Source organism: Maniola hyperantus, chromosome 14, assembly GCF_902806685.2.
Source record: "Maniola hyperantus chromosome 14, iAphHyp1.2, whole genome shotgun sequence".
Taxonomy (NCBI): Eukaryota; Metazoa; Arthropoda; class Insecta; order Lepidoptera; family Nymphalidae; genus Maniola; species Maniola hyperantus.
Genome location: NC_048549.1, coordinates 3,361,425 through 3,385,705, shown reverse-complemented (window position 1 = coordinate 3,385,705; position 24,281 = coordinate 3,361,425). Strand labels below are relative to the sequence as shown.

At 37.9% G+C, this 24,281-nt stretch overlaps 1 protein-coding gene across 4 annotated transcripts in view; it reads left to right on the top strand.

The window, feature by feature from the left end:
* Positions 1-23,646, top strand: part of Eip63E (cyclin dependent kinase Eip63E) — a 138,055-nt gene extending 114,409 nt beyond the window's left edge. For 3 of the 4 annotated variants that reach the window (XM_034975386.2, XM_069502939.1, XM_034975387.2), the window contains exons 5-11: positions 1,964-2,055; positions 5,777-5,951; positions 7,002-7,126; positions 8,618-8,754; positions 11,254-11,393; positions 14,103-14,364; positions 14,755-23,646. In XM_034975386.2, coding sequence (XP_034831277.1) covers positions 1,964-2,055; positions 5,777-5,951; positions 7,002-7,126; positions 8,618-8,754; positions 11,254-11,393; positions 14,103-14,364; positions 14,755-14,804 — 981 coding nt within the window. In that variant the 3' untranslated portion in view covers positions 14,805-23,646. The remainder of the gene's footprint in view (positions 1-1,963; positions 2,056-5,776; positions 5,952-7,001; positions 7,127-8,617; positions 8,755-11,253; positions 11,394-14,102; positions 14,365-14,754) is intronic. The other variant, XR_011237520.1, reaches the window with a different exon arrangement.
* The last annotated feature ends 635 nt before the right edge of the window (positions 23,647-24,281 follow it).

The following is a 24,281-nucleotide window of genomic DNA, read 5'->3' as shown; positions in this document are numbered from 1 at the left end:
TTGTAAGATTGTTTCTAGGAAGTAATCTCTGCAACTACTGAACCGATTTTGAAAATTCTTTCAGCAGTAGGAAGCTACATTATTTCTGAGTGACATAGGCTATATTTTACTTCCAAAAAATAGAGATCCCTACGAAAATTGTGCTACCCGTGCGAAGCCGGGGCGGGTCGCTTGTATTTTTTAAAGATATAGAAGACTACTCCACTCTTCAGTTTAGACACGTCACCGCCGCGCTATGTGTCTGTCTAAGCCTGTAATTACGTAACTTCGGTAATCGGTATAAGTCTGCGGCTCAGCTGGGAACGGGTGCGTGCAGCGGGGCGGCCGGCTTGTGGAACAAACCCCTAATAATTACAAGAAATTGGAAAAAACGCGCGGACGCGTCATAATCGAGACCGGGTGCCGAGCGGCATGGATACTAGGTATGGCATCGCACCCGTTGGTCGCCCCGCAGGACGCACCCGCTCCCAGCTGGGCCACAGACTAAAGAACCGCAGCAGAGATACGACTCTTTACGCAACAGTAAACTTATAAAAGTGCTGCGACGTTCCGCACGGGTTGCTACCTACTGAGTTTATATTGCTCTCATTGTATTCCCCGTAGTAAAAGTAAGGTTAAAAGTCCATTCGTGGATGTAGTTTTTTGCCGTGCAGACTGCAGTATATATACTTAGTAGCTGATCCCCGCGGCTTCGCCCGCGTAGATTTAGGTTTTTAAAGATCCATAGCCTATGTCACTCAGGAATAATGTAGCTTTCTACTGGTGAAAGAATTTTTAAAATCGGTTCAGTAGTTCCAAAGATTACCCCCTACAAACAAACTTAACGACATTACCTCTTTATATAATAGTATAGAGTATAGATATAGAAGATATAGAAGAAGTATAGATAGATATAGATATAGAAGATAAATAGACCTTGACATGTACGTAAATGTATGGTAGAAAACACAATTGTAAATTCCTACAGAAAATAAAAAGTAACTTTAGTTTCAAGATTTCCAATTCCAGCTTGTCTGATTAAGAAGCAACTTCTTGACGCGCACATTCTGCTTGAACTACTTAGACACTTCATGTATGGTCGTCATCGTTTTAACAGATAGACGTCCATTGCTGGACATGAGCTGAGTGAACTAGAGTGAGGAAACTCTAATCCTGAATCGACATCTGTCATTCGGAACCCAAAAACGAACGTGATATTTAAATAAAGGCGAAAACCTGCAATTCTGCCAATCAAGTGCCACGTCGGCTTTGTGTTTTTTATCTCCCATGTCAATCATTGGCAAACGCGTCGGCTTTAAAGACAATTTTTCATATTATTTTTGGTCTTTGTTCGGTTTATATTTATGAAATTGTCAGTTGTTTTAGTCAGTTGTTGTATTTGTATTTTTAAAGGACTTGACCGAATTTCAGCCACGCTAGCCAGTCAGCCAACTACGATTGCTTATATTTTACACAATACGGTACTATTCTACAACAAGCGAGAAAAAATCTATAAATGTATAAACAAGATATTATTAGAAATAAGCAATCGAAAAATGTTAAGTTCAGTTTATAAAATTATACAAAGATTTCACTTTTTTATCTATTCTACAAATATCCAAAACGCATGATACCGTAGCCGCCATCTTAATTCCGCCTGTGACGTCACATGGATTCAAATTGTAATTAATGTATTTCATTTAGAAAACACCGTTGCTTACCAATCCTCCGATCAGGAGGCGGACGTCCTAAGTCCTAACCAACTAGGCTATCACAGCTTACAGATAGGGTAAGCAGTGCTTTAATGCCTCTGTAACCGCACGCCACTGCATGGGACCAACGAGGCATATTAAGACAGATACAATCCACTCCATTCCGCTTGTATTCCATACACTTAAAGTGTCTGGATAGTCGTAAATTGTGCCCGCTAAATCCTTGTCGCCTGCTGGGAACACTGATGGATGGTCATTTTGTTTGTCTCCAGGGTGACTCCCCGTTCGGGAAGTCGGAGGCGTACATTAAACTGGAGCAGCTCGGTGAGGGCTCCTACGCTACAGTTTATAAAGGGTATAGCAAGTGAGTATTCATACATTTAAATTTTAATATACTATTTCATAAACTGCACTAGGTGGATGGACATCAAACCAGTCGCAGGGAGCCACTGGATTTAGGCGGCGCAAGACTATGTCGTGTGGAAGTCCCTACAAGAGACATATTCAGTATTGGACTATATCGGTTGACGATGATGATGATGATGATGATTCAATAAACTTCAATATGTATGAGTTTTATAACATTCTAAGTTTAAGGTTGGAATGCAATAAGACACACCTAATAAAAAGACTAAAGTGAGTGAGTTTGAGTGAAAAACAATAAACGATGAACAGCAGCTATCATCTGAAAGACCTAGCAGACAGGCAGATAGACACATTTTCATCATCACTTGCTCACTACTGAAAACGGGTATCCTTTCAGAGTGAGAACGGTTTGTCTGCAACTGTGATAGCCTAGTGGTTAGGATGTCCGCTTCCTAATCTGAGGTCGGGGGTTAGATCCCGAGCACACACCTCTAACTTCTCGGAGTTATGTGGTTTTTAGGGTTCCGTACCTCAAAAGGAAAAACGGAACCCTTATAGAATCACTTTGTTGGCTGTCTCTCTGTTTGCCTGTCAATAAACCTACAGGGTACTTCTCGTTGACCTAAAATCATGAAATTTGGCAGGTAGATCTTATAGCTGACATTTGGGGAAAAATCTGAAAACCGTGAATTTAGGGTTAGATCACACAAAAAAAATTAAATTGTGGTCATGAACTAATAATTAGTATTTTCAACTTTCGAAGTGAGTGACTATATCAAGTGGGGTATCATATGAAAGGTCTTCACCTGTACATTCTAAAACAGATTTTTATTTATTTTTATGCATCATAGTTTTTGAATTATCGTGCAAAATGTCGAAAAGATACGACTATAGTACGGAACCCTCATTGCGCGAGCCTGACTCGCACTTGGCCGGTTTTTTAAGTAATAAATATTACTTGCTTTAACGGTGAAGGAAAACGTGATTAAACCTGCATGCCTGAGAGGTCTCTATAATGCTCTTAAAGGTGCGTGAAGTCTGTACGGGAGCAGTTTGTAGGCTCGACCGTACTCAAAGGGAGATTTCCCACCGAGGCCGAGGGGTTGGTTTTGCTCGGTAGCGCCAGCTGGGCCGACGGTTGTGTCTAAACACTCCGTTAGTGCGATTTAGATTTGCGTGTTCTTCTTTCCCTTCCTAGGATGTTACCCGTACTGCCATCTAGTGAGAGCGACGTGAGTAGTCAAGGCTTTGTTTCGTATCTAGTGATTGCTGTTTGATTTCCTCGTACGAGTGAGGAACGCCATCTGCTTGTAATTGTGGTGACTGCCACAAGTCTGCCAATCCGCACTTAGACTATGGCCAAAACCCTTCTCACTCTGAGAGAAGATCCGTGTTCTGTAGTGAGCCGGCGATAGGTTGATCATGATGATGATTGTCTGCAGTAGCAACATTATTGTGTCGTAAAATATGGCCTTGTGACAAAATATGTCGAGGTCATGCGCTGCTTGATGGTTCTAACTCGGTCTTCTACATTCAGACGCATGTTTAGCTTTCCATTAACCTATCGAGGGAACAAAGTTACACATAAGTTCGAATATCCGAACACCGACGCATTATACATTCCGTAAATCCTTTGACTTCGCTTGATATGCAAAACGTGTCGCTTTTGGCCTACTTTGTCATCTGTTTCATGCAATACTCGCTGTGTATCGACCTCCTGAAATATTCGGTTCTGTATTGTTACATTCGTGGAATTGTTTGCGGCATCATTGCCTTCTGGTTGTTAACCTCTAGAATATATTTTAATATCACGAATTTTATAGTATTCAAAACGTTTTAATAAGTACAGAAAAAATGCTTTATGCCTATTTTTCTTCGCCTTCTGGTTGTTAATTTCTAGAATATACCTATTATAATATCACGATTTTTATAGTATTTGAAAACGCAAGTTTCAGTAAGTACAGAAAAAAATGAACGATAAAACCAATTAGTTTTAGGGCTATTTTTGCCTGACATTAATTTATACGAACCCATGAAAATCATCAATGTATTCGAGATCGGCAAACTCTTTCTAAGGGCATAGTCTGCTATATCGTATTGTCCCTAACTTATTTCGAATAAAAAAACATTTTTCTTTCTACTAAAAACTCGTTTGTTTAATTTAGAGTAGGTATACTCTTAGTTTATCTATTTGATAGTAATTCCACAGCATCTGTGCGCTCAAAGCTTAATTAAAAGCTGCAAATTGCTGCGGCTGCAGGCTGTTAGGACTTCTAGGCAAATACTAGAGCTACTCGTAATCCAATAAAAATGGCTTTAGTCGAGAAGTACTAAAAAAACAAATAGTATTTGTTGGTGGTAAATAATTTAGTTGAGTTAATAAAAGAGGTTTATCGTTATCATGATCGACCCATTACTGAGCACGGATCTCCTCTCAGAATGAGGAGGGCTTAGGCCATAGTCTGCCACGCTGGTCCACTGCGGGTTCATACACATTATGGAGAACTAAAGGCATGCCGGTTTCCTCCTCCGATGTTTTCCTTCACCGTTAAAGCAAAATAACGAAAAGTTAGAGGTCCGTCGTGCCCGTGACCGAACCTCCAACCTCCCGAAAAAAGCTAACATCTTAAATACTAGGCTATCGCTGCTTTTTATAAGCGGTTAAAAAAGTTGAATAAGTATAGTAGGCATAAACAGATCCAAACGACGCCCTGATTGCCTTATTCAAAATTTCAAACGCGAAATCGTCATTTACTACCCAAATATGAAGAGAAATGTCTTTAAAATATTTGTATGAATTCGTAATTACGAGTAAGTACGTAGGACTAAACTTAGCTTCACTCGAACGCGCAAACAAATTAGTTGAGGAATACTTGAGGTTGAATAATTAACTTCCCATCAGAACTTGGTGTTGGAGGAACTTAGCGAAACTCGGAAGTGTGAGTTGGCTATGACGTCGCATCCTTTAGTATGAAGTTAATTTACGACTGTGTATGGTTTTATAATGTTAAAGCCTTAAGGCCTACACAGACAAAGCGTGCCGAAAGCGACGGCAGTAGTATAATAGGATCACTCATGACGTGTTTGTCTGTCTATCCGTCTGTCACAGCCAATTTGCTTCGAATCTGGCGTCATCTATGGTCTTAAGGTTTTTTCATTCGACGGCATGTAAGCCCTTGACTGCGATCTTACCTGGTAAGTGACGAAACAGTCTAACATGGAAGCGAACTAAAATGATTTAGATATGGCATTTTCAATTTAACCCATACCCCTAATTGGTTTATATGCGCCATCATATATAATCCAAGAACAAGGCAGATAAAATTATTCTTTCAATTTCAAAGATCAAACTTTTACCAAAGATACCTATTGGGATGTTCTTAGAGTGAATATGCACCTACGCTCCACAATAGACGGCAACATCGCCTACACTGAAAGTGTTATATGCAGTCAAACACAATATGCTTAATCGTACAATTAAATTTTTTTGTGTGATCTAACCACAAATTCACGGTTTTCAGATTTTTCCCCGAATGTCTGCTGTAAGACCTATCTACCTGCCAAATTTCATGATTCTAGGTCAACGGGAAGTACCCTGTAGGTTTCTTGACAGACAGACAGACAACAAAGTGATCCTATAAGGGTTCCGTTTTGCCTTTTGAGGTACGGAACCCTAAAAACAAAAGACGTGCACTAACATGTGGACTTTCCTTCATCAGTTTGACGCAGCAGGTGGTAGCATTAAAAGAAATCAGACTGCAAGAGGAGGAAGGCGCGCCTTTCACGGCGATACGAGAAGCGTCGCTGCTCAAAGAGCTGAAGCACGCGAACATAGTCACGTTACACGACATTGTACATACGAGGGAAACGCTCACATTCGTGTTCGAATTTGTGGTAAGTCCAATTGTATAAGCGGAGCTTCTGAGGCGCCATCTCCACCGACGAGAGAATCGCGGCGATAGTCTCGCAGTGTGACTAAATTCGATACAAACTCTATGGGCCAATCTCCACAGGGCGATACTGTCGCGGCGCTAGTTTGTATCGAATTTTGTCACACGGCGAGACTATCGCCGCGATTCTCTCGTCCGTAGAAATGGCACATAAGGCTAAGCGTATGCTGAGATGCAAGCGACGTAGTTTAGAGCAGTGCAGAGCAGATTTTGTAATACAAGAACGTACAGTACGCGGCAGAAAGTAATGTACATCGACCTTTAGAATGACATTTCGGCTTTGTAGAGCGTTGTCTCTGTCGTTGAGACCGACAAAACGACATATAGGTATGAGTGACAGAGTCAACGCTCTACAAAGCTGAAATGTCATTCTAGGCCCTTAGAGAAGTAAAAGGCGCTCCCCAGCGCGTTCCATACAAACGTAGTTTTGTTTCCATTTGAATGTTAACCAATTAAAATCAATGAAATTATGTAAATATGTTCTAGAAACACATAGCTGTTTTGGTGGTTTTCCCTGTAACAATGTGTAATTTTAAAGTTACATTGGCTCAAAGATTTACATACACATCTTTGAACCGCGGTGTAACCTTAACGTTGTAACTAAACTACACATTTTTACGGAAATCTGGCAAACCAATATTCATGGGCGGCGGTAATCACTTAACATCAGGTGACCCGCCTGCTCGTTTGCTCGCTATATCTATTAAAAAAAAAAAACCATAGACACAGACATTTGTTTCTAAGTTTTTCTTCTTTTCTTTTTAGTTTGATTAATTATTAATTAGGAGAACAAATATAAATTATCTGGGATATTTTAGTTGATTTTCATGAATAAATAATTTCATCATTATAACAACGCATTGGTTGAATGAAATAATTTATGAGGGTTTAATAATGTTATCCGTTATCATAGACTAAAACACGCGGTTAGCCTTATCTATACTAGTCTTGTTTTGCTCAGTTATTAAATAATAATTCGTTATTATTCGAACAGGACACGGATCTATCACAGTACATGGAAAGACACCCGGGTGGACTAAACCGACATAATGTAAGACTGTACATGTTTCAACTTCTCCGAGGCCTCGCCTACTGTCATCGGAGAAGAGTTTTACACAGGTATGTAATACATCTTAATACATTATTGGCGTCGAGTAAGAACTCTGACCTTGAACCTGCGCAGTAGGTGATTTATTGATCTATTCGGTGGTACGAAGTTAGGCGCGACGGTGACAGAGTCCGGTCACGTCGCGCGTCCTCTCTATTAGTTCGTCAGTCCCCCAGTTGCTTGTCGCACTGTGTGAAAGTACACATTTGTTTCCATGTTTGGACTGTTTTTATTCAACCAAATTTCAATCGTATGTTGAAGTTAATAAAGAGGAGTTTCAATTTTTATGTAAACGGCAGCTTCGCCTCCACTCTGCACCGACGGTTGAACCGACGACGCTATATCGGCTTCTAGATGCTGTAATACAGGGAACTAAGAAAGCGGTTTCACAGTATAGCATGCTTCTACGGGCGCGGGCGCTTCCGTGACGTGTTTCATACAATTCTAGTATTGCAAATTATTGTTTTTTTTTTTTTTTTTTAATCCACATACAAGTTAGCCCTTGACTACAATCTCACCTGATGGTAAGTGATGATGCAGTCTAAGATGATAGCGGGCTAACCTGGAAGGGGTATGGCAGTTTTTATTAAACCCATACCCCTTTGGTTTCTACACGGCATCGTACCGGAACGCTAAATCGCTTGGCGGCACGGCTTTGCCGGTAGGGTGGTAACTAGCCACAGCCGAAGCCTCCCACCAGACCAGACCAGAAATTTAGAAATTATAAAATTCCAAACCCCTGCCAGGAATCGAACCCGGGACCTCCCACTAATAAGACCACAGCGCTCACTGCGCCAGGGAGGTCGTAAAATTGTGAACGCGTTCAGTACATATCATGCTGATGCCATCGCGTTTTATCTACCCAAGCCTTTAATGCTTACTATTGCAATGAGCATTCCAAAATATTAATTTTCTAGCAAAGCAGAGTCTGGTAAACTGCCTTACACCAATGTCTGACCTTTATTAGAGCTTATGCGGCATTAATTCATATGCTAGGTATAGGGAAACCGAACTTGGGGAATTAGCAAAGGCCAAGGCTAGCAATTACTTGGCCTTGGCCTTAAAACAGTCACTTTTCGCTGGCGTTTTGCAGTTCAGCGATTCTCGCTTTGGAGGATTAAATCGAATAACTGATTTTGTATAACTTTAAAGGCTTGAATAGACCCAAAGTGCGATGGAAACTTACGGCAAGATATCACATGGCCAGCCGTATATTATTATCAGGAACTGTCAGACAGAAATCTTTCTGTCTACGAACATTAGAAGTAGGTATACGTCCGATACGACAAAATTCATAGTTCCTTGGAGTTCAGCAGCTATCCGTCGCGCTCTGTTTGGCCAAGCCTTTAATATTAATAAGATATCAATGTGCATTTTATTGGATTCATAATAATCGTGCAATATCAAAGCCTACAAATGTATAGCCATAAATGTGGCCAGTATAACATTTCGAATTCTCTGTGATGATAATTTCATGTTATTAAATTATGATTTATTTGCAGGGACGTAAAACCACAGAATTTATTAATAAGCTCGCACGGTGAACTGAAACTAGCAGACTTCGGACTCGCCCGCGCGAAATCTGTTCCTAGCCACACCTACTCGCACGAGGTCGTCACGTTATGGTATAGGCCGCCAGGTTGGTATTTTACATTTTTCTCCTTCCCCCCCTCTCCCCCTCCCTCCCTCCTATCTAAGGCCTAAATTCAGCTGTTGGCTGATGGCTCGCTAAATCATTTCTTAATCACTGTTACTCACATGAGGTTGTTACATTATGGTACAGGCTGCCAGGTGTGTATTGCATATATCTCTTTTCTCTCTCTCTCTTTTCTCCCTCTCTCTTTTTCGCTCTCTCTCTCTCTCTCTCTCTCTCTCTCTAGTCTAATGACAAGGTTTTTTTAAAATAATTATACAGTAGGTATTGTATTTACTCATTGAAAATCAAATGTATTTTACCGAATTCAATTGAGTAAATGTCTATACTAAGGTAAAGCTAAACTTAAGAAAGGATGTGCTACTTTTAGACCTTGGCAATATTACAAGTAAATAGACATCAATATGCCTTAAACTACTGATAAAACTAAGATAAAGAATACATAAAATTGGTATCTATACCAATATATTATGTAGAAACGCTCTTACAGCAACCGTAATAAAAGGTTTTTATATTTCAATAAAATGCCCCTTGAAACTTAGGTGATTCCATGTAAGCTCGTGCCATGAATAGGCGTATTGCCAACGAAGTTGATCGACTTCGCTGCGGAACCGTGCCAATGCGCTTCTATAAACATGCAAATCAGAGGGTAGGTCCCATCTGTTAAATAAAACTTGACGTCATCGGACAAAATGAGACAATTTTATCCTAATTTGTTCCAAAGCATTATCACATACTAGGATTTAGCCTCGAACTTTCTTTTCTTTGACGTCATCCATTTTTTTTTTTGTGTCGGAATGTCATCAAGGTAATTTTTAGGGTCCCGTTGGCATCCTTCGGGTCCGGAACCCTAAAATGATCCTGATGATATTCCGCCACGAAAAAGGAAAAGTTTGTTTACTTTGTTTTATAGAACAATTAAAGAAAGAAAAATCTCGATTATTGTTCTATGGTCTAAAAATTGTCGCATTTTGTTCGATGACGTCAAGTTCTATAGAACAAATGAGACTTACCCAAATCAGACAATTTTAATGGAAATGTTTGGGGAAACTACTTTTAAATGATCTTTAAAATCGTCCTTTAGAAATAACGTTACGTATCTATTAGCGTCCCCTTGTGAATAAATTATCATTTGTTAAATGTATTTGCAATGGTGATAACAATGCACAATACACCATTGTGACATTCGGATGATCTAATTCTTTCGTCTGTGTTATATTTTTCAAAATATTTATACAACAAAAAAAATATATAGAAAAATTACTGGTTCGTAATTCGTATTATTGGTCCATCAAATCTGACAAATGTACTGTGAAAATCTCATAGCCAAATGTTAATGCCCGAAGCACCTACTTATTCTTGAGATATGTTTAGTATTACGTATTATTATTCGGGTAAACAGTGCTTGCTTTTTGCGACTCAAAATATGCTTTCAGTCGCTTTAGCACGAAAGATTACATTGTTACAAACTTAATTTAGGAAGTTACTTTATCCAGAAGTAACATAGGCTAAGTAAAAGTTAAACATGAACGCGGACAGGACACAACCAAAAGCTAGTATTTAATATTGTGAAAAAAGCAAACGACACAACTTTACTAATAATCCTACACTTTTTTATCAAGAGATAGTGTCGCTATCGATTTTCCAGAGCGTTGTGGAACACTGAACAGCTTATTGTTCAGATGTTTCACCCAATTTGTTTCAAGTGATGTTACAGCACAGGACATACCTAATAAGAAATAACACACCGCGTTTATGTATCGATAAAACTATGTTCCATAAAATTCTATCTTTGTTATTACGGCCTGGATTAAAATAAAAGAGGTCTTCCTTAACAACCAAATTGTTGAATTTACATAATAGTATTCCTTTTTATTTGGGAAACTTCTCTAATCCGTTTCTAGAATGTTTTCCGTTAGAGGCAAGACCGATAGAAAAAAATATAGGTTAAGACGAAAAGTTTCTCCGAACGCAATTAATACGTTGAGTAAATAAAACTAAATAGGACCATTTCGAGTTTTCAAAACGTAAAAGACGTGAAACAAAGTTAAACGAAAAGGTCGAACTACTTTTAGATGTCCTTCCTTCATTTATAAGTAAAATACTAAGAAAGTTTTGTAGAGCTCAATGAAAACTCATGTGAGTTAGAAAACCTTTCAAAAACTTCCCAGGATTTGAATTGTAGCTATCCGTAATTTGTTTAAAACTAACTGCTATCTAACTAGAAAATACTGAATTTTTCAAGCAAAAGTTTGCTTTCTTTCAATTTGAGTAAAAAGAGTACCTACCTACTATTCACTTTTACTTTAGACCTCTACTATGAACGTCAAGAAATGTTCCATGCGGGAGTCAATACTACAGTAGGATAGAATATTCTGTGTAGTCTATGTTGTCTCGTGGCAAGACTGAATAAACTTTTATTTTCTGTGCGACGTAATTCTCAATGTCATGATATACTTTTATAATGCAATGCATTTTCCGTAGATGTCCTCCTGGGCAGCACGGAGTACTCCACGTCGCTGGACATGTGGGGCGTGGGCTGCATATTCGTGGAGATGCTCTGCGGCGTGCCCACCTTCCCCGGCGTGCGGGACACCAACGACCAGCTAGACAAAATATTTAAGGTAAGTTTCATACGAAATTTTATAGCGGCCGATCTGTCGCCGGCTTACTTCTGAACACGGGTCTCCTCTCAGAATGAGAAAAATGCATAGCGAACCATAATCTTCCTTTCATGATCATGAGACCGCTTAAAAGCAGTTCTTGATTCCGTTCCGAGCGGTCAGGAGCGGAGCGTGACGAATTCTCGTCGTTCGGTCGAGCAGTTCTGCTCTCTAATTCTCATGCTTTCGACTGCTCTGACGCAGTTAGCCCCCATCCATTTTCTTATATTGTAACTCCAGTTAAGTACTGTAGCAGTTGAAAAAGGCTGTTCGAGCAGTTGCCAATTGACTGCTCGAGCGATACGTGTAAGTAAGTATAGATATTCTTTTTCACGAAGACCGTTTGCTTATATTTGTGTGAGTGCACACGTACACATTGTTATAGCATGCGTAGCGCTCAGTTTCGACCGCGACGCGGTTTACGTTACGCACACAAATGCGTGAACGCTTATCGGTACACTCACTACTACAACCAAAGCTGAGCGGTCTTTGTGAAATAGAACATCTATACCTAGTTATCTACTTTTTCACAATATTTATTTTAGAACCATAATGAGTCACACAGACAGCCATTGTCCTAACAATATGATTAATAAATACAAGGCGAGCTTTCGCCTCGTGACCTTTTGTGACTCGACACAAAGTGGCACCCCTGAAAACATTTTTACACAAATTTAATTACACGCCATTAACATTGAAGATATTATATTTAACGTCGCGTCGCGTGTTATTGTAACAAAGTAAATACATATTAGAATTATTCGTTTAAACGTGCCACAGTAATAAAAAGATTGAGAATAATAAAATATTCAATAAGAGAATTTCTAATAGGTAGTCTGGGGCATGGGTGTAGATAAGTGGGCAATAAAAGAAGTCCTAAGTTTTCCTCTGAAAAGATTAATCTGTATTGATAGGTGCTCTCTAGGCGTACATTGAAAAGAATAAACTGCAAAGTTTTGTTTTATTAACTCATGAAACTGTTGACAAATAGCGAGAGCTAAGCTAACTATTCGGAGTTATGTGCGTTTTGATGAAGCTATGAGAAACTTTTATAGTCAACATGTCAATGTGAATTGCACTAAAGACAATCAGATAAAATAATAATATACACCTAGTCACTATATATATTTAGGTACAAGTATAAGTATAAGTATAAGTATATATCGTAATAAACGATTATTATTATAATGAAGACTGACGGGTTTTAGCAGACTTGAGACTTGAACGGACAGAACGCGACTGCGTGATATAATGATCTCATAGTGGTCATACAAATCTGTTTGTAACTTGTATTGTTGTTTTAGCGTTTAAACTACCGTGAGTGATTTCCATTATAAATAATATCTGTCTGTGTGTATTGTTGTTGTGCAAAAAGAGATTTTCTTAAAACTATATAGGCATGTGCTTGATTGCAATCATGCCAATGGGCTACTTGACTCATATCTAATTTCGTCCAATAAATCATTATTTATTATAGTATTTTGCTTAAGACAACGAAATATATCAATAACAATTATTAAAAACGCAGGATGGATATATAAATCCAATTTTAAAAAATACAGTTTTTATTTTTATTTGAAACGCAGAAAACGCTGTCAGCCATGATGTGACGTCATTAAATATGTAAACAAAGAAATGTCATCCCTATGTCACGCGGGGACTAACGTAGTATCCATATATATAAAATTTAGAGTCCTGACTAACTTATATATCAACGCACAGCCTAAACATCTAAACAGCTGGTCCTAGATACATGAAATTTGGTGGGTGTGTTCTTTGTAGGTAAAGAGAAGGTATGCACTAGGAAAGAATTTTTTGAAATTCCACCCCTGAGTGGGTTAAATGGAGGTTTGAAATTTATGAAGTCCACGCGGGCGAAGTCACGAGCATAAGCTAGTTTTTATATATTTCTAAAAACTCATAGTAAACGTAAAAAAATATCGTTTTCTCTTTATAAATTGAATAAGTTATTACAACAAAGTGATCTTTGCAAAAATAAATTTGGGTTGAAGTCGTTAGTCATATAGGATCCCTTTAAGCAAGTCTTCGCGTGTTACGTATATTTATTTCACTGGGCACTCTAATCCACAACTTTCCTGTGGTCTTTATCGATGCGTTTTTTACATTCTCGGATGATACAATAACGAAAATTACTATATTTTTCATGTACACTAGTATAGAAGTCATGTTTATTAAACTTTGGGAGGTTATGCTGTTGTTTACAAATGCATGACGTCAGAGCACAGATAATCTATCGGCCAAACATGGCCGACAGTGTTTTCACCTGTCTAAGAAAAATATATTTTTAAATGAAAGTTTTACGGTTTTTAGGGCGCAAAAAAATATAGTGTTAATTTTTTTGATATAATAGCACAAATATTAACCATTTAAGACCAACTTTAAAAAAGTGTCAAGTAGCCTATTCGTATAGGTGATCAATTATCATGCAGCCTAAGGTAGGGTGCGCCTGTCTAGAAGGTGTAATGCCTATGCGCTCTTCTTTTGAATTTACCAATATTAAAGCTAGCGAGGAAAACTGAGGAAGGAAGGTATGGGTTTGACTGCTTTGTCTGTGTATCTGTGGCATCATAGAGCTTAAATAGTTGGACCGATTTCAATGCGACTATTTCATGCGTAGTGTAAACACGGTTGACGAGTTTAATTCCTCAGGTGGTGGGAACGCCGACGGAGGAGAGTTGGATCGGCGTGTCGCGGCTGCCAGGGTTGCGGGCGCACGTGGCGCGGTGGGGCGCATGCCCTGCGCGGCCGTTAGCAGCGGCCTTCCCGCGGCTGAGGGACGCCGGGCGGGATGCGCAGCGCCTGGCCGCGTCGCTGCTGCAGCCGGACCCGTCGCGTCGCCTGTCTGCGCCGCGCGCGCTCATGCACGAGTACTTCGCCTCTCTGCCATCCCGCCTCTCGCACCTACCTGATGGTGAGTTATTGTGTTGGATGGGATTCATGAAAATCCGTTATAAAACACCTTTTCTAAGATAGTCCTTCCATCTTAGACTGCATCATCATATACCACCGTGAGGTCGCAGTCAAGGGCTAGCTTCAAATGGACTAATAATAATAAACACCTGCTCCCTTATTTACCATCATAGTTCACGACAGTCAGGCAACTTCTAACAAAACGTCGAGGCTTCGACGTCACTGGCAGGTGTCAAATGTTAGTACATGTGACGCAGGTAGCCCTTTTTTTCTATGATTTCACGTCACCACAGCCTAATATTTGACATAATATCATGGATTCAGGATCAAACTGAGAGTTCCCCTCTAGTTAACTCTGATATCATCCCATTTGATTTGTTGATTGTTCCAGAGGTGTCGATCTTCACAGTGGAGGGCGTAAGTCTACACACGGAAGACTAGGCGCCGTCGCCGTGACTCAGTTACTTTGTTCCTCCGCTGCGGTGCGTTCGTTAGTTAGTACCTTTCAATTCCTATAGTTGTATTGTGAACGGTCGGACCGGTCGGTTCCGACGGACCAACGTCTCGTGATACTCCCCCTTAGCTAAACACTCGAACGAGCATCGCCGACTGAGGGCCAGCACTGTTTAACTCGATACCGTCATTTAAATGTGTGCTTTAAGTCCTAGGTAAATTTATCAATGGCAAGTTTATGACGAAAGCTTATTTGCTGCCTTAAATTATTGATGGCATTCTATCATTATCGAAATGCATTTATAACCTACCACAAGCGAGATGCGTGATGACTAGGTTGATCGCATGGGCACAAGCCAAACACATCGTCTTTTACCACTGAAAATTAAAATGACGTAATTATTCGTTGTCCGCATCAGACGTGCCATAGAATTGGAATGACCGAATCAGCGCGTGTGCAACATTTTTGAACGTATTAGGTTTATTCGGCGCGTATTCATGACGTCATTTACACTTTCAGTACTAAAACACTCTTATAAGGGATGGTTTATGCTAATTGCTAACACGTGGCGGGCACAGACGCCACACGGTGAAGCATCCGTGTCTCGTACGTGGCACGGCTCGTGCCCGCCACGTGTTGGCATAAATCATCCCTTAATTGTCACGCGTACTGTAAGTAATATCAAATATGCGATCAGTAATTAAGGGTGTCTTGTTTGTTTGTTTGAAGTCTTTACCGCGCATTAAAATAGAATATAAATAGACGTATAATATACCTAGAGGCATTCTCTTCCAATTAATCATTGGCAGTTTTTGGTACTTCATGTACAAACATGTAATATGTCGTTGATAAAATATGTATCTACAGGAGACCACTAAAAGTCTATATTTGGATGCCGAAGCTACGAGCCGTGGTGTAGCGGTGCGGGTATATGAAACAGTGCAGACCCTCAATATTTCTCCATCCGTCGATCGCTTCGACTCTAATACGTTAGCGCTTGTTAAGCTTCTAATATTATCCATCCATATAATTCAATTATTCTATGGTGACAAGGTATACTGATTAGGTATCGTTGTATACCGTTAATTTGTATAAATATATATTTTAAACAGAGCAGTGTGCCATGTATATCTATAACTGAGAGTATGAGTTATTTTAAATGAAGATTTTTACGCTGATATATATGCTCATAATTTTGGTAAAAATTTTGAAGATGTTTATTTATATTTACTAAGGGATATTGTAAGCTCTGGGCCCTAAGGCTGAAAGCTATAGAATGTGCTTTGACTTTGCTCAGACTCGAGATGAAACACAGTTGCTAGAGTTAAAACAAGACAGATATAATGTCAGATACATAAATCTGTCTGGTTTTAAATATAGAGCTTACGTTGACTTTGCTTAGAAAGTCCTAGTTAAAACGAGACAAATTTATGTCAGCGATATATCGCTGTCTCGTTTTAAAAGTGTCTTAAGTCTGAGCAAAGTCAAAGCGCTTTCTAAAGATATTAACCAAGTCTGAGCAAAGTCAAAGCACGCCATATAGGTCTCAGCCTTATTCTCTATGATATTCCAAACATATTTTATTCGTAGCTGCATCATGATGTGGTCTCAAAATTGACAGCTCTGTTACATACAAGATCTGTAAACATCATAAATAATTGCAGTTACAAGCAGATACGATTTGAATGTTATAGGGAATCAGAGGTCTGATGCGGCCTTATGAAGCACCCTATTTTAGTCCGGCACCGAGCTTTATCGTGTATATAAAAAGGTTTCCATTAAGACTGTCCTGTTTTAAGCCTGAACAAAGAAAGCTAATTTTTCATTTGAACGTTCTAAAACGTCGGATGACATAGAAAAATAGCCGACTAAATTTTAAAACGTATTTTCAGAAAATGCGCAAGATTTTTAATAAAATATATCTATTGTGTTTTTAAAATAACACAGCCTCATACTTGGGCACGTGTTATTTAACAAACTTTGGCGCTGATCGTTTTGTAAAGCTACCGAAATAGGGCATTCTTGTGGACACAGTTTATGACCAAAGCATACAATATACTTATAGCATCGACGATCAGCAATTCGATACTGCATCACGTATTGGCCACTTGTTGTTTTTGTGAACGTGTTATCAAAGCGACAGTCAGAACCTCCCAAAATCGCTGCGATTGACGTTCTTTGTGAGCAGTGAAACGTGCAGTCAATGCATTGCTTCCGATACTAAAGCTGAAATCTAAAGAGCGTACTTTGACTTTGGTCAGACTTAAGACAATGTTAATACTAGACAGCGTAATATCATTGGTTGATATTACGCTGTCTCTTTTTACTGAAATTTAAGTCTGAGCCAAGGTTAAAGAACGCTTTATAGATTTCAGCCCAGCGTCTAAAAAGGGATCAAATCACTATTGTCGAGTCTAAAAGTATCGTGTGGGCTTTGGCCTTATACTTGTCGAACAAAGATTCGTCACAATGTTCTACATCACGCTGTTAGAGCTTCGATAAATTAATTTGGCGTCTTATTGTGCACATTCCTATGGTGCTAATGAGGGAACTTTATGGTGGGCTACATTTGTTAAGATAGAGACATACTTTTTAAACAAAAGTACGCGGTCGAGATTTGATTGGTGTCAGTTCTGAAAAGTAAAATGTTATCCAAATACAAAATTTTATCCAAATTATTAAAGCAGTTTCCGAGAAGAAAAATAATATACCTACAAGAATTGCTCGTTTAAGTTATAGGGAATGAGGATATCAGTTCGATCCTGTAATTTGAAAACGTCCTTTGTTAGCTAAGTGAAATGTTAAAAAAGTATGTCTAAGCTACTCAAATCCTTATGATTTTGAAACTAGACAATATATTTTTCGAATAAACGTGTATCATCGACTTTATCGTCTCTTGCCACCAAGTGACTTAAGGCAAAATAAGTTTAATTATCTTAAAACCTTTAAAAAGCATTTATTTTAGCCATGCAATTGTGAGTTTATTGTGGGCTCTTCTCAGACATGGGCGCGTTTGGAACCCTCGTAGCTTTAGTTTTATGTTACGTCATTAATTGTCACCACTACATCATACAAATCCAACAACTGACAACTAAAAAGTGTACAATAGTACATACTTCAAATAAATTATTTGACTTTGACTTTCTAAATTACGAGTATGTTTCTATCTTTACTTCTTGCACACGTTTATAAGTTTAGTTATGATAAAGCGAGCTAAAGACCGCTTCCAGTGCATACAAGCATACAAGAAAAAGTATCAGAGACGTCAATATAAATTTATTTTAAAACGCGATAAGATCTCAAGTTTATTAAGTGTGGGACCGTCCTTTTGTAAAGTTTAACGTGATAGGTTCGATTATAGAAATTATACTTAATAATAATAATTAATTAATATGTACCGGAATGTAGATGGGAAGCTAGGATTCTAGCTGAATTAGTGAATTTACCAGTTTAGCGAAATTTTTAGTGGCAGAGCCTGATTTACTTATAACTTGGAACGAAAAATTTCAGAGCGAGAGAATGGTTAAGCACAAGAGTACGCAGATAACCATGATCACTACCGTTCTATACTAGAGGCATAAAACTGCATTTTCACTCGGGATATGAATATGCGTAGTAATACGTGTGAGCCACCGAATGGGGTCGCTTAATTTTAATAGTTTAACTTATGCTTTTCAACCAAGTTTATGTAAATAACCAACCTAATGGTGAGTTTCATGCACATTTCTCGGCATCATCGCACATCCCCAGTTAAAAGGCAGCATTTTAAAGAATTTCAACCACGAACGAAGCTAAGCTATTCGAACTGGTTTGCTTTAACGTAGTATCTATTCATCGCAAAACTTTCTCTTTCTAGCTTAAATTAAACTTAAATTCGTCCATACATGTACAGCCAACACTCCAAGTGGAAGGAAACATTAATAAGCTTAAATTGGTGATACTATAAATCAAAGAAAAATTTCTTTGATTTATAGTCCATTTTACTCTGTCTACTAAATACTGTGTGTCAACCTCAAATTCTATTGTTGGTGAGATATAATATCTTATACCTACTAATCCTGAGCTAATACGTGGGAAAATTGATAGTAAGTAGGATTCACGTTGCGATGTACGTCATGCTGAACTAAGGCAGCACTAGTTTAGCTTAGCTTTCTTTGTGGGCATTGAGCATGACCTGAAGATTACAATTAGTTGAATGAAACAGAAAATCAGGCCCTGTTTAGTGGTCCCTCACGTCGTTTAGGTTAGGAGTGCAATGTACGTAGACGCCGGCACATTGGCAACTTGAGAACATTTAACACTTTAATGAATAGTTTAAGCTAACTCGCGAAATGAATAGATATTAAGCAAGCAAACGAACACCATTTTGTGCCAATAAACGTAGGTATTTAGTCCACAGGATGTTTAGGTCCGGGTATACACTTAAGCGGAACGAAGTGAAAATAGCAATCGACCAATCAAGTTTTGAAAGATTGACAGGTTTTTCACATCATCTGTTAAGACATTTCCGCTTTGGTGGACATCCGGACCGTAATACTATCGGCTACTATCGGCTCGGGTAATACTTTTTAGTCTTTTTGCAACTTAAAAGTATGTTATAATAGTTTTTCCGAAATAAAAGTAGGTATCCAAGAACGTTTCAGTGATTCAGCCGTGAAATAGCAAGTCAGACTTTTTTCTCGTTTAAATAATAAATGGAGTATATTTTTGTTTTTATACCATGATAAGCAGTAATTGGAACACACATTTTTAACTTACATACACTTAGTCAAATCTATTTTGGCGCGAAATATTTCATGTTCAATAAGTCAGCAAAAGTTATTATGCACATATATATATATAGGTCAACTTTTTATCACACACATGCCCGGCAGAAATTACGGCTCGCTTCGCATTACAAATAAACTTTTTGTGTGTGTCCACCCAGAGCAAGCAAGCCGACTATGCGATGCAGCATTGTAGAAAACAAAGACAGCTAATATTTGCGTTGCAACCTTTTGTGCCGAAAGTATTGTGTTCTAGTAGACAGTCTACTAGATTAGAATACAATACTTTAGGTACTGAATTTGCAGTGCCACGATTTTCCAAGAAGTATGCATCTTGAAAATCATTGCCAGGTATATTGAATTTATACACTCTACGGTGTATGACGGTAACATTTATACAATTCAAAATTCATTAATTTACTTCAGTTACCTAGGCAGACTTTTGGCTGTTGACATGTAAAGACTACCGGTTCGGAAAGTAGATGCTGCTGAAAAGAACCACCAAGAAATAACTATAAAATAAAAAATTCATATCCCTACGTTTATAGTCAAAGTGAATGTAAGAAAATCGTCGGAGTCCAACTAAAACTTCTTGAAAGATTTATTAAACGATTCTGGAGAGCATTTCGCAAAGACAATGCTAGTCTGCGACGACTCGACGAGATATTCTCATTTCATCCACTAGGAATATAAAATGAACGAAGCAATAAAACCGTGATTTGAAAGCGTTTTGATGGGTTTACAATGTTGCGCCGCTTAGTGAATAGAATATAAACCTCATTGTTATACAAGTGGTTGATTTGAAATTACATGTCTTAAGCGCGGAGTAATGCAAAACGAATTTAGATTTTTATTTCACTAGAATTCTATTTCTATGTTGAAATTGTAAAATTCTGCTTTTAGTGAGGGATTTTTTGAGTTTATTATGTATGAATAAAGTCTAGTTGAGCTAAAAGTTTATTTTGTGATTTGCTTAAACAAAAACACACATATAATATAGATTGAAAGTACAATATTGAAAAAGTTTTCAAAAATATTTTTTCAAAGTATATTTTCCCCACTTTACAAAAAAGTAGCTTTAACTTGGTTACTAGCTTAAACTGTTTCGACTTCGGTATGTAAAAAAAGTGTCATTAATCAAAAAGTCACTCTTTTTTTTAAGTGTAGTAATCAAAATAGTACTTAGTTCAATACCAATTCGAGCGTAAATAGTAACTATAAAATTATAATACTTGAGAAATAAAAATAGTTCACAGTAGTGGGCTAAGCCTTATTCGTAATAGATTGTATGCTATTCACTGCCATTTTTAAGACAGTAAACATCTAGGTAGGCAGACTTCGTAGTGTTGAGTTGTCAGTGTGCGCGGACACTAGTAAAGTGTATTTAGTGTAGCGTAGTGAATGCAGAGCTTTAGAAGCGTTTCTATTGAACGGGAAACGGCATACGACGCGGTCGTGAACAAAATTTTGGAATGGTTTCGGATTAGGAATATTTTGTTAGAAAAATACGAGGTTTGGGCCTCGGGATATTTTTTGTATAGCAAACTTTGCGCGGTTTGAATTCGCTTTTCTTTTGTTTATGTACCTATATTGTTTCTATGCCGATAGCTTGCAAAAGCGCTTTAGTAAATATTTTGCTGGTTCTCTAAAAAAAAAATATTGGCGGATCAATTGACATTTTTATTATTCCTCTATTAAACCTTGTTATACCTTGTGTAGAGATTTAAAAAATTATAAATATTATTGACTAACTCATAAACTGCAATTGCGTTTCGCAAGTTTTGCGTCCTGGAATCGATTCCATAGGTTGAGATCTATAGAGCGTACTATGACTTTGCTCAGACTTAAGTTTCAGTTAAAACGAGACATATTTATGTCAGCAATATAACACTGTCTCATTTTAACAGTGTCTTACGTCCTGAGCAAAGTTAAAGTTCACTCTATAGATCTCAGCAATTTAGAAAACCATATCATTATTATGTAATGGGCTCAAATCTCTTCCATCGTTCCATCGAAGACGGCATCATTTGTAGACGTCACTTCAACGAATTTATAACTGTGAATTATTATTAATGTGTATGCCGTTTCCCATTCTGTAGGCTTAGTTAACCCTAATTCGGCTCCAAACACCAAATTAGCGAGTAAATTGTATAGAGAAACGCAATACTTTCAGTGTACATGATTTGTTGAGTTTTATCTAAGTGTGTAATTATGGAGATCACCCGTTGAGTGAGGCACTGGCATTCGTGATGTAACCTGTAATATAGGGTGTACTATATTGTTGAAAATGAAGCATTTAACTGAATGAAAAATTTGTTGAAGTGAGGGTTAATTTGATGCTAATGAAGTGCGCGCCGTCGACTGCTATTTGCAACGTGATTGGTTAAAATGACCTGTCATTTCGTTCACAATACGAGTCCAATAATTGTCATTAAAATTGGTTCCGTATATCAAAGCATCAATTCAACCCTCATTATTTATTACACTTGTTTCCGATTGGCATTATTATCGTTATTTTTATACATAACTGGTTCCTATGTGTATTAACGACGTGTCTAATAAATTAGTCGCATCAAAATATGAACTAACTGGTTTTGTAAAATCGAATCGAATAAGACTAAATAGCTTTGTTGAAGCCTTTTTATTTGAACCGGATTAAATTGTAGGATTATTTTCGTTAAATCCATCAGCTCCATAAATAAAATAAATCATGTAAAACCATAAATACTAAATTATTGACATCGAAAATTTAGGATTTAGTTTTAAAGAATCTTTATTACATCTTTTTTTTCATATTATCTTTGCAATACCTAGTGGCAATATTATTCGTAAGACCAAATGATTATAATCAATCGATAAGAAACAAGTGTAACCAATTTGAATGGCGATACTGTGTCGCGTAAAGGTCATAGCTCATTAGAACCACCCGGCGCCCGACCTGCACCGCCATACCATCGGGCTATGAGGGTGAGGTAATATAAGAGTGAGTAATTCAAGCTGTGTTTGCGTACACACTTGTGCACTATAATATCTCACGCGCAGTTGACTTATCTCTATGGAGATAGCTGCCGTGGCCAAAATTCGGTCGGGAGGACAATATTATTATTATTATTAACTTCTATGGACAATGGACATACGTTCACTACATCAACTCCGGATCGCCTCGCTCGCTGACGCTACAGAGTTGATGTAGTGAGCCGATGTCCATAGAAGTCCATAAAAAAAAACTAACCGCACGAGGGGGGCGGTGCAGGTCGTGTGCCAGGTGGCCCTAGTGAGCTATGAACCTTTAAATGTAATTTGCATTTGTATAATGAAGAACTGATGTTACGATTTGGTGGATAGGTGAAAGTTGTAAATAGTCGTATTACGTAGTTTATTTTGTGTTAGTCTCTCCAGTCCTGTACGAGTTGCCATTGCTGTTTGTGTTTTTTTTTTTCGATAACTTGGATGTTTTGATAAAACGATGCTAACATTTTTTATTTGTAAGTCGTACGAAACAAATAACAGGTGGCTTATGGAATTGCTATTTCGCCCGCTGAGGTTTGCGCCTGGGCTTAAAGTTTTCTTTTGTTCAATGTATGAATAAATGTTTTTTTAATTAGCATAAGTGTGAAGTCATTTATTATGCATCGTTTTATCGAAATATTTCATGAATCTGTCGGTATATTTCTATTCTATATACGAGTAACTTCACGAATTCGCATAATATTTTTTTTGTTTAAATAAAAATGTTTATCTACGTTCTGCCTAAGTACCTACGATTTCTGTATTAATTCTATATTTTTTTATGTTAGTGGTAAATAAAATAGAAATATACCGAGAGATACCACAAGTTACTGTGCATCATGGGAATTTTATATGAGATTCATTTTTATTACAATTATGTAGGATATATTATACAATTTTTATTAACTTTATTTCTATTATATCAATGACATCTCGGCCGATCAGTTTATTATGATTTTATATTATTGTAAACAACAATGTGCTTCTAATCATTTGAAAGAATGTAAATACGATATTTGAACTGATAATAATAAAATTTTTATTTCTTAATGAAGACTTTTGTTTTCTTTTCTTATGTTTGACCTTTCTTAATCCATACTTCCATACTAATATTATAAATACGAAAGTGTGTCTGTCTGTCTGTCTGTCTGTCTGCTAGCTTTTCACGGGCCAACAGTTTAACCGATTTTGTTGAAATTTGAAATTGAATGAAATGAATGAAATTTCGCAGGTAGGTGGGTCCTTATAGCACAGGTAAAGGAAAAAATCCGAAAACCGTAAATTTGTGGTTACATCACCAAAAAAGAATGTACCTATTTTCAAGTTCCAAAGTGAGATAACTATACTAAGTGGGGTATCATATGAAAGGGATGTACAGTGTACCTGTACATTCTAAAACAGATATATATTTATTTTTATGCGTAATATTACCCGATTAAGTACTTACGGAACCCTCGGTGGGCGAGTCTGACTCGCACTTGACCTGTTTTATTATTTATATGGATTTACAAGGCAGCGCTGCAGCCGTGCGGCACTTTGCAGCAAATTTGAAGGCGTCCTTCCTATGCTGCATGACTAGGTAGATAGGTACATAGTACATACAAAATAATGTCTGTTAAGATCGAACACTCGATATCGAAGAGAAGCAATAACATTGTGGGCGAGCTGGGGATTACATAAGCCGTCGGA